This window comes from Pongo abelii, chromosome 10 (assembly GCF_028885655.2).
Source record: "Pongo abelii isolate AG06213 chromosome 10, NHGRI_mPonAbe1-v2.0_pri, whole genome shotgun sequence".
Lineage (NCBI taxonomy): Eukaryota > Metazoa > Chordata > Mammalia > Primates > Hominidae > Pongo > Pongo abelii.
In genome coordinates this window covers 91,314,252-91,330,683 of record NC_071995.2, presented here as the reverse complement: position 1 = coordinate 91,330,683, position 16,432 = coordinate 91,314,252, and the positions used below count along the sequence as shown (strand labels likewise).

Genomic DNA, 16,432 nt, shown 5'->3' with positions numbered 1-16,432 from the left:
GTCTCTCTAAGTCTTACTAAGTGCTTTATTTAAATGATTCTTCATTCTTGCTCTTTTTAGCACATTTTAAATGTTATATATTTTTGCCAAATAGCATCTCATGTACCTTAAGAGGTAGGTTACTATTGTAGTGAAAGTTAGTTAACACGATTTGACAAAGGAAAATTTCTCAGTTCATGTCCCTGGATGTAAGTTAGTGTGACTATGAATAAATCATTTTACATTGTTAGCTCACTGGAAAAACAGAAATATTAATAGTGCATGCTTGCCTAATGGCATTTTGTGATGTTTAAAAAAAAGAATAATGAAATGTATTCATAAATTGAAGCTATTAATCAAGTGTTAGTTTTTACTGTGTATTGATTAATATACAGACTTAACAGTAACGTATTTTGATAACGTATATGTCTTTGCATCATGTATAGCCAATAATAATTTTGATAAGTTGCCTTAATGTTCCAACATTAAAATGTAGTTTAGGAAAAGTTTATAAAATTTAGATAAATACATTTTCAAACAAAAAAGAATTTACAGTTGCTTTTTTTGGAAGAATTGTGTAATAAGAGAGTTATTATCTAAATGAGAAAATATTTAAAACAAAGTATCAGAAAGCCATATCACTTTTCTAATTTTAGAATTAGAATATAACAGTTTTCCCCACAAATTTCAAAGTTAGTTTTGAAGAATTCTTTAGGTTAGTTTTTAGTTGTATACAACTTGATGTTGCTTATCATATAAATATGGTCAGTAAGCCATGCGTTCATTTTAAAGAATAAATTAAAATAAATCTATTTCTGGCCATATTGGGATAGTTAATACCTATTTAGCCCTTCTACCGTAAACACCAAGAAGAGTGGAAAAAAATGTACAAAACTACTGTTTTCAGACACTGGACAATAGGCAGTGCAGCACTGTGATCCCTGAGAGAAGAGAAGCAAGTGACATGAACTCTTTGACCACGCTAACTTTTGATCCAGAGACATTTTCCAGACTGTGGCACAGCTTGGGGGAATGTAAGGAAAGCCCAGTGGTCTTATTGAACCAAGGATGTGAGATATTAAATTAAATTGAGAGACTGAAGTTCAGGGAGGTTAAGGCAGATCGAATTTGTAGGGTAGGATACCAGAAAGGAAGGAGCAGCACAGAGAAAAAGCTTCAGAAATCTGCTTAGGAATTCACTTGAGGCTTTGTTCAATGCCAAGTTTTGTACTTGTAAAGTGGGATTCTATGAGGCCAATGAATACTGTCAAGGAGCTACAGGCTGGAAAATTACTAGTGCTTATACAGGGCTGGGAGATGTTCAGGTTCCAGCCAATCAGAAGAAAGACGTGGTTGAACACTTGGAGTATTCAGTAGACATATCAGAAATGTCATACCTTAGGAGGGGAGTAAGGCTAAACTAGTCCTAGAGTAAAAGCTGCCATACACCTGACCTTACGAAGTGTAAAAAAGACCTTAAAAGGATCCGGTAGAACCACAAAAATATTAAATACGTGCTGGGACAAAACATTCTTTGAAAGAAGACAACAAAATCGAGAGTGGTCACAATAAATAGTAAAAGATTACTACACATGTGAAGAAACAGAAACAATGTGAGCCATGACCAGGAGAGAAATTATTCAGTGGGAACAGACCCTGAAGTAAGAGATGATGGAGTCCCCAGACAAGTACTTTAAAACAGCTCTTCAAATATGCTTATGGATAGAAACAAAAAACTATAATGATGGAGATAGCAGTGGAAATGGCTGGGTGCAGTAACTTGTGCCTGTAATCCAGCTACTCTAGAGGCTGAAGTGAAAGGATCACTTGAGCCTGGGAGTGAGCTATCACTGTGCTACTGCACTCCAGCCTGGGTGATGGAGTGAGACCCTGTCTCTTAAAAAAAAAACAGAAATGGTAAAAAATAAAATAAAATAAATTGAACTTTTAGAGATAAAACAAAAATACGTGAAATGAAAAATTTTATTGGATGTACTTAATAGATTAAGCAAGTAGAAAACAATATCAGTGAACGTGAAAGACAAGGCAATTGAAACTGTTCACAATGAAGTACAGAGGGAAAAAAGGATGGGGAAAAAAACACAGTACCTTAGTGACCCATGGGATAGTATTATGTAAGCTAGCATAAGTACAATTAATGTCACAGAAGGGTGGGGAGGAGGAAAATAGAAACAATGGCTGAAAAACTTCTAATTTTTAAAATTTCAATGGATGCAAATAAAAAAACTTAATTTTTGGTTAAAAACATGGTCAAAAAGCTTGGTGAACTCAAAGTAAGGTACATCAAAGAAATATCAAATGACTTGGATTTCATCTAAATTAAAAAAAAAAGTATGCTTTTCAAAAGATACCATTATGAAAATAAAAGCTGTAACAGAATGGGAGAAAATATTTGCAATACGTGTATCTGACAATTCAGAAATTCCCAGAATATATAAAGAAATCTTGTTACTTAACCAAATCAGTGATTGGCTGGAGTTAGAGATGGGATGGGAGAAATGACTGCAGAAGGGTATGAGGAAACATTCTGGGCTAATGGAAATGTTCTTTATCTTGATTGTGGTGATGGCTAGTTAAATAAGTGTGTGCATTCATCAAATCTCAAATTGTACAACTTAAATTGAATGAATTTTATATAACTTACAGCTCAATAAAGATTATTTTAAACGTAATATCAGTCTTTGAATTTAATGTTATTTCTTGGTGTTTGAGATACTATGTTGACATATTTTGGAAAAGTGAATAATTTTACTTGAAAAAATTTGAGATAAACTATCATGAAGCAGTTTAATATTCTCATGGTTCTTAAATTTAGGTTTCTGAATTTTTGTTATGTCATTTGTGAACTTCATGATTAGTCTTACTTGTATAACAGGTAACTCAACTAACAGAGAAGCTGAAGAATCAGTCGGAAAGCCATAAACAAGCCCAGGAGAATTTGCATGACCAGGTACAAGAGCAGAAGGCACATCTTAGAGCTGCACAAGACCGTGTCCTTTCCCTAGAAACTAGTGTCAATGAATTAAATAGTCAATTAAATGAAAGTAAGGAGAAGGTCTCCCAGCTTGACATACAGGTAATATTAAATTTAATGTTTGTGTAAAGCACCAGTTTTAGACTGTCAAATGTTTTAAATTCTGTTTCTATCTCCTTTTGCCTTGCATATTAATTGAAAAAAATTTGAAATAGGAATTAGATAAAGGCTATATCTAGACAATTTGTTGAACTTTCCTGTTTGACTTTCTCCCCTTCTCCCCCACTCTGTCTCTCCCTCCCTCCTCCCTTCTGCCTTCCTCTCACTCTTCCTCTCTCCTCTCCCCCTCTCTCTCTGTCTCTGTCTCTCTGTCTCTGACTCTTGCTCTTGGGTGCGCTCTCTCTGTCCTCAAGCTACACCTGGTGAAATCACTAAATCTTTTAGATTTTCCTTGTTTTGATCATGCCATTATTGTTTTTTACATTCAAATTAGTTTGATATTCTGCCATTAGATTTCTATGTTAAATATTTTTTTGACTTTGATTTTTTAAATCTTCCTTTAAAAGTCTGACTTCTGATTAAAAAAAAAATTCCCCTACATAGTGCCGTATTCTTTCAGAATTCTATATAGCAGTCTTCCTCAATGAGTCAATCGTGGGGTGAGCAGTAAGACATAATTTTTTCTCCATTCTTACTATTGATTTTTTATTCTGTGATATAGAATAGAAATTTATAGAAATAGTTCAAGGCTTGATTTTACTGTAAGATAATGATTCCAGTGGAAATAAGGAATATAATAAAATAATATAACTGGCATACTTATTAGAACTTGGAGAGAATATACATTTCTTTCTTTTTTAAAAAATTATTTGCTAGATGAGTTATGTGATAGATAAAACTGTTATGTGGATGTCGAATGTAAGGGGGAGGGGAATGAAGAGGGAATGGGAGTCTAGTGACAATGTGAATGAACTAATACATTAGGACAGTCCGTGATTCTTTCTGCATTGCAAGATCCTTTCCTTTACAAAAGATTGCTCTTCCACTGCTATTCATTTCAGAACTAGTTCCAGCAATGAGATCAGCCCATTTTTTTGTTACTATCATTGCTCCCATTATCACCTTGACGGTAACTTCTTCTTTGCCATTACTCTGAAAAATGTTACCTGTAGATATTTTTTAAGTTTTTGAGGCTTTTTTCAAAACTACTTTAACTTCTTTATGAGCTAGTGTTAGTTCATAAAGTAGGATGTATGGCCTTACTTTTCTTTTGAGAATTAGGATTCTGAGAAAAACCTAGTGCTTTAAGTGATATTATTAATAAAAGAATGTCAACCAAAAGTGCTTAGCCAAAGGGTATTAGCTGTAGCCAGCTGTAGCTTAACTGTTAAGGTAATGTTTTTTTTTTTCTGGAGTGTCCCTTTAACTATACAAATGACACTTTTAAGCTGTTTCTCAGTTTAAAGTTCTATAATACACCTTTTGATCCCTACTTCCATGGTACTTCCTTGTGTGCATGATCAGGACAGCATCAAGGTACATTATTATGCACATGTATGAGGGCACTTCACTGCCTTTACTGTTTTAAGCGCTTTAATGCAAAAGTTGCAACAATTGTAGCTTTGTAGTAATTGGTACTTAGTCATTGCCTATAAAAAGGGCAAACAGAGGGGCTGGCTATATGAATAGCCACATATCCCCCCCCCCCATCAGAAGCCTTTCTAAAATAAGGCAAACTAGTGGAGTGATTACTTAATTTCCCCCAAACTTTCTTTATATGCTACATAATTTTGGAATATACATATATTACATTAGTTGAAGCATGCTGTATAAAAAAGATCATGAGTGATTATCATATGTTAAAATATTCCATGAATTTTTGGTTCCTCAGATGAAATGCCATATGTAAATAAAGCTGACTTCTGCAAAAATATATTCGTACTCTATGCTATATATTCTTCAGTATAGATTTACTATGTATTGTTTAAAGGGAAGATTTCTTTAGTTTTCACCTTTAAATCAATGTAGATGTATATACCTTGATGTAACTATTATTTCTATGAAAATTAAGTATTTCGATATTGAGAAAAAATTATTTGAATTTTTCCTTCAGCTTGTAATTATCCATACAATGTAAATCTTAGATTTCTTATGTTCATTGATCCTCTCTTCAACCAGCTAAAAGAATGCTCCCCCCATTTTTACTGTTTTCTCAAAATATGTTAATTTTAAATACATGTTTTTACATATATATTTTCTTTTTTGCTTTTCTTTCTTTCTTTTTTTTTTTCTGAGACAGAGTCTTGCTCTGTCGCCAGGCTGGAGTGCAGTGGCGTGATCTCAGCTCACTGCAGCCTCCACCTCCCAGGTTCAAACGATTCTCCTGCCTCAGCCTCCTGAGTAGCTGTGACTACAGGTGCATGCCACCATGCCCAGCTAATTTTTGTATTTTTAATAGAGACGGGGTTTCACCACGTTGGCCAGGATGGTCTCGATCGCTTGACCTCATGATCTGCCTGTCTTGGCCTCCCAAAGTGCTGGGATTACAGGTGTGAGCCACCGCACTTGGCCTATTTTTTGCTTTTCGTATTCGAGGTGAGTTGTACTAAAGGTATTGAAACACTTAAAAGTGTTACTTTTGATAACAAGATAGATCTTTTTGCTTGTTTGATTTTATCGGCAGCCTTGAATTTTTAATGTTTAATATTTTGACTGTGAGCATGAAAAATAAAACCCTTTAAGTGAGAAGTTATCAGGGAATACTGAATTTTACAAAGTGCCAGTTGTCTGGCTGTTTTGAGTCATTGAGTTCTGTAATTCTTGATTATCTTCGGAGTAATCATTTTTTAGGGCATGGTTATTTACTTTATCATAATAGTGGTAGACTTTCAGATACTCACTTCTGAAAAATACAGTGGCCTTTTTCTGGAAAAAAGTGTACCTTTTCTTTCTTAGCAAAGGAATACTAAAGTGTTTTGGAATCATATAAGGATATCTTTTTATTATTTATCCAGCATTATTAGGAGTCTTCTCCCCTATCATTCCTATTTTGGGGATTTTCACATACATATTTTTCAATATATAAATCCATATGTTTTTGCCAAGGACTTAATTTTTAAATAGTTTGTTTAGTCACTAAAGGAGTGTGCATTCAAGCAAGAGGAAATCAAGAACTAAATATAAATTAAGTAATTTGTAAATGTTGTTACAGATTAAAGCCAAAACCGAACTATTGCTATCAGCAGAAGCAGCAAAAACTGCTCAAAGAGCTGATCTTCAGAATCATTTGGACACAGCTCAAAATGCATTACAAGATAAACAGCAGGTAGGGAAACAGATGCAATTTCATACTATCACCTAGTGCTTTGGTAGATAAACAAATTGCAAACATGTAAAGATGATACCCAGTTTTGTATAATCTTGTGATAGACTTGCTTATCTCCCTTAATTTCTCCATGAGTTCCAGTTGAGTAGTAAAAGTGGGGGTCACATAGATGGAGATAAAAATAACAGCTTTGTTTTTGATAAATTTCTACTAGTGTGCAGCTGTGATTGGTTTCCTGATATTGTCCTTCTCCCCTAGGTTAGACCTTGGTGTAGAGCAGTAATGTTTACTCCTAACTTTTGAATTGTTACCCCATCCCTTCAAATGTTGGTGATTGGAAGCGGCAGACCTCCACATTTGTTTTTAGTAGGTAGACTGGACCATGACCCAAATGTACTTGCCACTTGGAAACAGGAAAAGAACACTATATATTCTACCTCAGTTATAAGAGTTACTCCTTTCTTGGGAATAGGAGGAAGTGAGGAGCTAGAGGGAATACAGAAGCAATACTCTGGTAGAATAGAAGCATCCTACTTTAGGGTCAAGGTGAATGTTGCTGGTAGATTTTTCTTAGCTTTCACTGGTAGAAATTTTTAAAACTTACTTGATATTCTGGGAGTAATATTAGTTATTGGTCTTTTTTTTTTTTTTTTTAGATGGAGCTTTTTGCTCTTGTTACCCAGGTTGGAGTGCAATGGTGTAATCTTGGCTCACTGCAACCTCCACCTCCCGGGTTCAAGCAATTCTCCTGCCTCAGCCTCCCAAGTAGCTGGGATTACAGGCATGTGCCACCGTGCCTGACTAATTTTGTATTTTTAGTAGAGTCAGAGTTTCACCATGTTGGTCAGGCTGGTCTCAAACTCCAACCTCAGGTGATTCGCCCACCTTGGCCTCCCAAAGTGCTAGGATTATAGGTGTGAGCCACCGCACCCGGCTTTATTGGTCCGTTTTTTAAAAAACAATACAGAAGTATATCAAGTTAAAAAACAGAGCAAAACAGTTTTCTGTATTTACCCTTTACCAAAAACCCATTTGAATGGAATATTTGCTGTTAAATTTGGTATGTGTCCTACTTTTGGTACATAGTAGATTTACTAGTAATTTTTATTTTGTTTTTTTGTGTGTGTGCAACTGGATATTCCAAATGAATTGAAAAGCATCATAAATGTAATCACTGTAATATTTTTTAAAAATAGTTTAAAAAATTGGTGTCTTGAACATTGAAAATATTTAATTATAATATAAAAATGTCATTTTATTATTAGCCTGGCTAATATTCTGTTTTGGCTCCTAAAATAATTCTTCCTAGATAAACATTGAAAAGTTATTAAACTGTTTATACATATAAACTTAGAATCTCAGACTATGCAAGAGTCGTTCATGTCGTTTATATTGGTAGGTAAGTATAGCCTCTGATATATCATTAGATTTATCTGAGCTCTTACTCCAAATTTTTTTTTAATAAAATTAGAGTTTTCAATTTTACTTGAACATTTGGCCACTACAATATAGTAAACCTTACTGAAGTTTTCTTCAATTATACTTTTCTAAAGGAGTTAAATAAGATTACTACTCAGTTGGATCAGGTCACTGCAAAGTTACAAGACAAGCAAGAACATTGCAGTCAGCTGGAAAGTCATCTTAAAGAATATAAAGAGAAATACCTCTCTTTAGAACAGAAAACCGAAGAGCTAGAAGGTCAAATTAAGGTTTGTATAAAAGAAGTTGAATTTAGTCATATTTTCTACTTCAGTAGCAATGGAATCTCATGACCTACATGGAATCAAAGATTTTTAGTTAACGAAGAAAGGTGAAGTTGTGGAATAAAATTTTTAAAAAATTGCTTGTAATTTTTCATGTCTTAAGTTTGAATTCTATCTTTATTTTAAATTTCTTCCTTAATGAGCATCTTTTATAAATGACAGTCAACTTACATACTGATTCCATTGTAATGTGTTACTTTTTCCAAAGACAGCTAACCAGGGATCTACTCTACAATTACAAGGAACTTAGCAATTTTTTGTTGTGAAGTCTCTTCTGTTCCTTCATTCTTCCATCTCTTACCAACTTACTCCAATGTCACATTTCAGATATGGTAGACTTTTCCTTTTTAGAACTTTATACCCTTTGGATTTTGCTTCTAATTTAAAAACGCATTGAGACTATGATAAAGTGCATCTTACTTTAACACAACTCCATATGAATGTGTTGATTTACTGAAGAGATAAGATGATTAGACATCTCAGAAGGATTTGACCTGAGTTTCTGTGTCCTTCGAATTAGAACCGCTTGCTGCTTAACTGCCTTTGGCTAAAAATAAAAAAATAAAAAATAAATTTTAAAAAATCGAGCTCCTATCAGTTAAACAAAAACTTCTCAAGTTACTGTATATATGTAACTTATACTTCCTCAACCTGGTGAAGCATGTGTGTATGAGTTTAGAGTCATGAAATGCATATATGTACATACATACCAATATAGTATGGGGGAATAATTACATTTACAATTCTGTTTATAGGTTCCTTTTTCTTTATGGCAAATGATAATAGCAAAGGCAAAGTACTTTAGGCATGGTTAAAAATAACAGAAGTATTATTTTACTGAAAAGTGTCTAATTAGAATTCTGTTTGGGTACCTATTAAAAATAGTGGTTATTTAGAACTGAGTTTTTATTGTGATTATCAGCTCTAACACTTTGTAATGATCATTTTAGGGAGTATTTTATATTTTTTATATAGACATGTATAATTAATTTATACATCAAATATCTTTTATTTAATGAATATTTTCAGTGTAGGTCAATGGTAAGGGCTACAGGTACCAATCAGTTTATAAAATATTTAGTGTGCAAAATCACTACCACTGCAAGGAAATTCATTGTGTAAAGCTTTTCAAACTTACATTTAACAGTTTGATTTTGTAAGTTTGTAAAAATACACACATATAGATGCAAACTATATTCTGAAGAACAACAATGTCATCTAGTCCAAGATATTAAAGAAGCAAAATCAGGAACTTAATTGGCTTTATATTTAGGGTCAATAGGTGTTAATGAGAAGGAGTACATGAGAACTTCATTTTAGTTTTAAATATCTTATAATTACGTCAGTGTTTTTAACTGTGACTATAAAAGATAATATGTTTTAAGTGAGTACATCAGTGAACCTGTTAACTTATTTTTTCATACTTTAGTTAATAACTTTTACTGAGATAATAACTATTTATGTTTCTATGTTTCTTTTAAGTTGATTGTTTTATTCAGAATTAATTTTTTTTTTTTGAGATGGAGTCTCATTCTGTTGCCCAGGCTGGAGTGTAGTGGTGTGATCTCAGCTCACTGCAACCTCTGCCTCCCAGATTCAAGCCGTTCTCCTGCCTCAGCCTCTTGAGTAGCTGGGACTTCAGGCACGGGCCACTATGCCCGGCTAATTTTTTTTTTTTTTTTTTTTTTTTTAGTAGAGACAGGGTTTCACCATGTTGGCCAGGCTGGTCTCAAACTTCTGACCTCAAGTGATCTGCCTGCCTCTGCCTCCCAAGGTGCTGGGATTACAGGTGTGAGCCACCACGCCCAGCCAAGAATTAATTTTAAACATCAACACTTAGTGGCTGTCTATCATGTATAAAGCTTTCTGCTCGGTCTTCTGAAAGATTTTAAAATAAATAACACCCTTAGTAATGGTTTCCGAATATGTTTTTTATTATAATAAATATTTTATGTATTTTTGTATGTCACACCTGTTTGAATATAAACAAAAGTGTTATAGTATTTAATAATGGATTGATAATTACTAATAGTAAAATGGCTGCCATATCATATTTCTTTCATAGAAACTAGAAGCTGATAGTCTCGAAGTTAAAGCAAGCAAGGAGCAGGCTTTGCAAGATCTACAGCAGCAAAGACAGCTGAACACAGATTTAGAGCTCAGAGCCACAGAATTGAGTAAACAACTTGAAATGGAGAAAGAAATGTAAGCTAAACCACTTTACTTACAAATTAAGGGAAAAGATTGTAAACTAACTATTAAAATTTCCTTCAGATTTAAATTTTGCTATCGTAGTGCTTAAAGACTTATTAAATATTTATTTTGTGTTGATTTTATAAACTGATGTTAATGTGAATGAAAAAATAAAGCCATCATAATAGAGTTAAACTTCTCTAGAATGGACTGAAAACTTAGTTTTATAAAATTTGGGTCATCCAGTCTCTTTTCAACAATGATATGGTGCTCATTTCTCTGGCATAAACCTTGTTTTGAGTTGTTCACAAATTTGAATAAATTACTGTAAAATTAAAAAATTCAGGAGTATTTATGTGTTACCCAAAAGTAGTTAGACTTCTAGCTATACCAAATAGGGAATGGATTCTTTCTTATAAGAAGTGATCTTCTCAGCCTGGGTAGCATAGCAAGATTGCTTGAGCTTGGGAGGTCGAGGCTGTCACACCACTGCCCTCCAGCCTGGGCGACAAAGTGATACTCTATCTCAAAAAAAAAAAAAAAAAAGAAAAATGACCTCAGCTTTGTGATGCATTTTGGCAGATTGTCTATGTTTATGAAGACAAAGGAAGCACAAAAACCAGTGTGCCTTCTTGTTTTTATTATTGATGCGAAATTCACACATAGTTAAATGCACAGATTTTACATATGTACTTTGAGTTTTAATCAGTGTATATTCTGTGTATCTATGGATCTAGCCACAGCCCCATATAGGATATTGTCATCACTCCAGGAGTTTTCTCACTTGCCCTTCTAGTCAATACCTTCCTTATCCTTTTCCTGTAGACAACCACAGTCTATGTGTCTATATGGTATCCTGACACCAGTATCATGGTATTGGTACCTAATATCATAGTATCTAATATCATAATTAAGATATTGAAAGTCATAAATGTAGCTAAGTTGGTGTGGCATAACACACAAAAGAAACCGTAAGATATTTTTAATATACCATAAAATGGTATATTTTTAATGTAGCTTTGTGATATTAGATATTAATCCTTCACCTTTGTTATTTTTCAAGATTGTCTTGACTCTTGTAAGTTCATTGCTTTTCCATATACATTTTTGTATTAACTTGTACATGTCTACAAATAAAACTGTTGTATTTTGATTAGAATTGCCTTGAAACTATAAATCAATCTGGGGAGAAGTGACATCTTAACAACATTGAGTCTTCTAATACACAAACATATGTCTCTTTATCTACTTGGGCCTTTAATTTCTCTGAGCAGTATTTTATGGTTTTTAACATAGACATCCTGTACATCTTTTGTTAAATTTATTCCTGAGTATTTTTTTAATGCTATTATAAATGTAATTGTTTTTTAAATTTAATTTTCCACTTATGACTAGTATAAAAATAGAATTTTTAAATATATATTGACTTTTCTGCCCTTTAACCTTGCTCAATTTACTTTTTAGTTTTAGTTGTTTGTAGTTCTTGACATTTTCTAACTAGACATTCGTGTTATCTGTGAATAGAGACAAATTTACTTCTTCCTTTCCAACCTATAGGCCTTTTATATCTTTTTTCTTGCTGGCTGGGACATCCAGTAACATTTTGAATGTAAATAGTAATGGCAAATATCTTTGCATTATTTCTAATCTTAGGCAGGAAATATTAAATGTTTCATCATTAAGTTTGAGGTTAGCTGTAGGTTTTTCTGAGATTCCCTTTATCAGATTGAAGACATTACCTTCGATACCTAGTTATATATAAAAAAAAAATTATCGGCCTTATGGCTCATGCTTGTAATCCCAGAAATTTGGGAGGCCGAGACAGGCAGATCATCTGAAGTCAGGAGTTCGAGACCAGCCTGGCCAACAGGGCAAAACCTCGTCTCCACTAAAAATACAAAAATCAGCCGGGGATGGTGGCACGCGCCTGTAATCTCAGCTACTCGGGAGGCTGAGGCACGAGAATTGCTTGAACCTGGGAGGCAGAAGTTTCAGTGAGCCGAGATCATGCCACTGCACTCCAACCTGGGCGACAGAGCGAGACTCCATCTCAAAAAAAATTAAAAAAGAAAAATTATTGTGCTTGGATTGAATTTTATCACCTTTTTTTCTGTATCTGTTGATGTGATCTTATGGATTTTCTGTTTTATTCTGTTAATATGGTCAGTTACATTGATTGATTTACTGTTAAACCAACCTTGCTTTCCTGGGATAAATTCACTTGACCATGCTGTATTACCTTTTTATATATTGCTGTTTTTGATTTGATAATACTTTGTTAAAAAATTTTCATATATTTATGAGGGGTATTGATCTGTAGTAGTCTTTTAATATCATTGTCAGGTTTTGATATCAGAGTTATACTGGCCTTAAAAAGGAATTGAGAAGTATTTCCTCTTCTTCTCCTTTCTGAAATTGTTTGTATGAGATGGATATTATTTGTTTCTTAAAAGTTTGATGGAATTCACTAGTGAACTGGCTAGGCTTAGAGTTCTCTTTCTGGGTTGTTTCATTTGGGGTTCAATTCATTTAATAGGCATAGAGCTATTCTAATTTCCTGATGTTGTTTCTTGAGTCAGTTTTGGTACATTGTGTCTTTCAGAAATGTGTTCATTTCCTCTAAACTTCAAATTTATTGGCAGTTGTTCATAATATTACACTTTAAGGTCTGTTAGGATCTGTAGTAGTGTTCCTCCTTTATTCTTAATCATGGTAATTTGTCTTTTTAAAAATCAATTTAATTAGAGATTTATCAGTTTTATCAGACTATTGTAAAAAGCTTTTGATTTAATTGATTTTGTCAGTTTTCTATCTTATTTATTTCTCCTCTTTATTGTTTCCATCTTCAGACCTTATTACTTTGCTTTTTTAAAATAGCTTTTAAATGTGAAAGCGTCTCTGTGTCTGTCTACATTTTATAGTATCTTTCTTTTTTTCAGTTACCCACTTTTCACTTGTCAATGCTAGATGTAAGATTTCTGCAGATGGTAGTACGTAGCCTTATTCTAATAAAATCAGTGTATTATGACAGTTTTGCCACAGATGGAATAAATTATCTTGAAGGAGGGTATCTTTTTTCTAATTTGCACTAAAGTGCTCAATGGATTCATGGCAGCTCTGAGTATAAGGGTGGATTGGTTTAGAAGTTACTGGGACCTATAAGATTTATTGGTATATGAAATTTCAAATGTCTCTGGTGGCAGAAATGGGCATATGCTTCTGAATATATATAGCCATAGAAGTGCTTAGCTGCAGCATCATTCCTTCACTCCCAAGGTAGAATTAGTCTCTTGCCCAGCTTATCCTTGATGTTGATGCTGAATTTGGGTCCTGCCATGATGAGATCTTCAATGAACACATCACTCACCATTATTTTGATGGATAAAAATCAGTTCCACCCAATTCATTTGAATGTCTTCATATGACTTGAGTACATTTTGTCTTTAAACATCAAATCACCTGCTCTGACTGAGTTGATGGACTTGACTTGTATCAAGGGGATGAGGGCTCTTGACTGTTCCAGTAGTAAAGGTAGAGACTAAGAACCTGAGAAAAGTCCTCTTCAGAAAGGTGAAATAAAACCTATCAGAGGTGATGATTAAGTTGTTTCACACCTTCATGGTTTTCATCCTTGTTTGGGGATATGATGGTGAAAATATTCTCATTTTCATATCTAGTAAATTGGGTCCTGATGCTTTGAATCGGAGGTTATAGAATTGCATCTGTGCCTCAGGTGGCATTCCTCCTCACGGTAGTTTCCAGTGCCTAGGTATTTGAGGAGCATATCTGATCCATTACATACCAACCAAATGGTTCATCATTATCTCTAGAATGCAGTCATCAGTCCATGAAGATCATCTCCGAGATGCCTTTTGTTCTCTTCCTCAAAAACCCTGCAGGCCCAATGGTTCTTTCTATTTCCAATGGGCCCAGTGGAAGTGGACCCATTTTCATTCTGTGTTCTAATCTCATGGTTCAGAATTCACTTACAGGGCTCCCACGTGCTATTGGGGTAGGAAAACCTTTAAGACTAAGATCTTTCTTGCCTATGTACTTTGTACATACATTTCTCCTCTGAGGTCTTCTCACATTTCTGGAGTACTACCTAGGCAAGGAGGGCTGGGGTCCCTTCTGCTCTTATATCAGATAAACATATAGAGACTTTGACTAAACCCCACCCATAAGCCCAGGGCTCAGCCCAAATAACGGGATACAGGGCTCCCCTTTTTGAGGTCCCACTTACATGTATATACCCAATGTTTCCCTCCCATCTTACAATGTATTTTCATTCCTCTGCAGTTTAATATATTTTCTGATTTCCTTTGTAATTCCTTCTTTAATGTGTAGGTTTTAAGTATGTTTACTTTCCAAATATTGAGGCTTTCCTAGATATATTATTGTTACTGATTTTTTTTTTTTTTTTTTTTTTTTGAGATGGAGTCTCACTCTGTCACCCAGGCTGGAGTGCAGTGGCACGATCTCAGCTCACTGCAACCTCTGCCGCCCGGGTTCAAGTGATTCTCCTGCTTCAGTCTCCCGAGTAGCTGGGATTACAGGCGCCTGCCATCATGCGTGGCTGATTTTTGTATTTTTAGTAGAGATGGGTTTCACTGTGTTAGCCAGGTTGGGTCTCGATCTCCTGACCTTGTGATCCACCCACCTTGGCCTCCCACAGTGTTGGGATTACAGGCGTGAGCCACCGCGCCTGGCCCTAATTTCTAATTTAATTCTATTGTGGTCAGAGAACATTCTTGGTAAAATTCAAACTTTTGACAATAAGTCTTATTTAAGGCCCAGCATATGGCTTATCATAATTAATTTTCCATGTGCACATATATGTACTCTGTGTTATTGGGTGGAGTGGCTATAAATAACAATTACAGTGCTGTTCTTATTGTCTATATTCTTGCCAATTTGTTCCTCTGGTTGTTCTATCAGTTTCTAAAAAGAGATATTATAGTTTCCAACTATGATTGTGGACTTGTTTATTTCTTCCTTTAGTTACTTAAAAAAAAACAAATAAGTGTCACAGTGAGTATGTAAGCCTCTATTTCTGTTTTGCTTTCTTTGATTCACATAGTCTTATGATTTTGTAATTAATTTTGAAAAAGTTACGCAGCATAGTAAATAAATATATCAAGTCTTAATTTTAGGGTTGCTTAACAGGGATTTTAAATATATTAAAATGTAAAATAATATTAGTATAATGACTTTTCCATTTGGACCTTTAAAAATCAAGGAGGAATAATATCTTGTGAACCTATTAAGCTTTTACATCTTTTCCAGCTATTTTTTAGGAGGTAAAAGTGTGTTTCTAGAACTAAAAAATTAGATTTCGAGGTATAAATACAGTTTTGATATTGTATTAATACACAATTTCAAATACTTTATTAGTACATCTTTTAACAACCTCCCTTTAACATATTGTTGAATTATTTTTATTGGTTACAAATTTATTCTGATTACATTGGAACTAGTGTGCATTCTAGAAATACTGTTACTTAGCATCTGGTTTTGACTTTTAAAATGGCTGTTATTTATAGTGTATTGGGGGTTTTGCTGTATAATTTGCATAGTTTCTTTTATGAAAACAAAAGTCTATAGCTTTCTAAAGCTATAACTTTATTTCTTCATTCTTATTGCTTTTTTCATTCATGTATAAGAGACCTATATTAAGGAACAAATGATAACAAATCCTTTGTATAATCTGCTAGGTTCTAGGGTTAAAGTAAATCATTTGTCTTCCCTCTATATTGTAAATAAAATATGTTTTAAATTTTCTTACTTTGATTTTTTTCTGGGTTAACCATAAATATTTTGAAGCCTAAGAACTATCACACATAATGTGTTTCATGTTTTCAAGGAAAGAGACAAAGTTCTCTCTGTGTTGGAGAACTAACATAATGAATAGATTCTTTATGGAAAAACGTTTCTGACTGTTATAGACTAGAGGGCCTGTGATACATAGTTTTTTTCCTCGGGATTAGTTGTGGCGGACAAAAATGGATTAAGTCAGGAAGCTTAGATAGTTTTGTCTTCACTGCTAACTTATTTGACTTGGGAAAAATAATCTACATCTGTTAAATGATCAAATGAGATGTTCTAAAGTGTTTTTCAGTGGTGTGATTTTATGAAATTAGATTATTTTTACTTGTGAACTATACAAAAAAGTTTCAG

At 33.9% G+C, this 16,432-nt stretch overlaps 1 protein-coding gene across 1 annotated transcript in view; it reads left to right on the top strand.

Annotated features, from left to right (window-relative positions):
• EEA1 (early endosome antigen 1) overlaps window positions 1-16,432 on the top strand; it is a 155,923-nt gene that overhangs the window by 109,132 nt on the left and 30,359 nt on the right. The window contains exons 15-18 of the mRNA XM_024257216.3: window positions 2,876-3,076; window positions 6,186-6,299; window positions 7,853-8,008; window positions 10,128-10,267. Of these exons, the coding sequence (XP_024112984.2) occupies window positions 2,876-3,076; window positions 6,186-6,299; window positions 7,853-8,008; window positions 10,128-10,267 (611 nt within the window). The remainder of the gene's footprint in view (window positions 1-2,875; window positions 3,077-6,185; window positions 6,300-7,852; window positions 8,009-10,127; window positions 10,268-16,432) is intronic.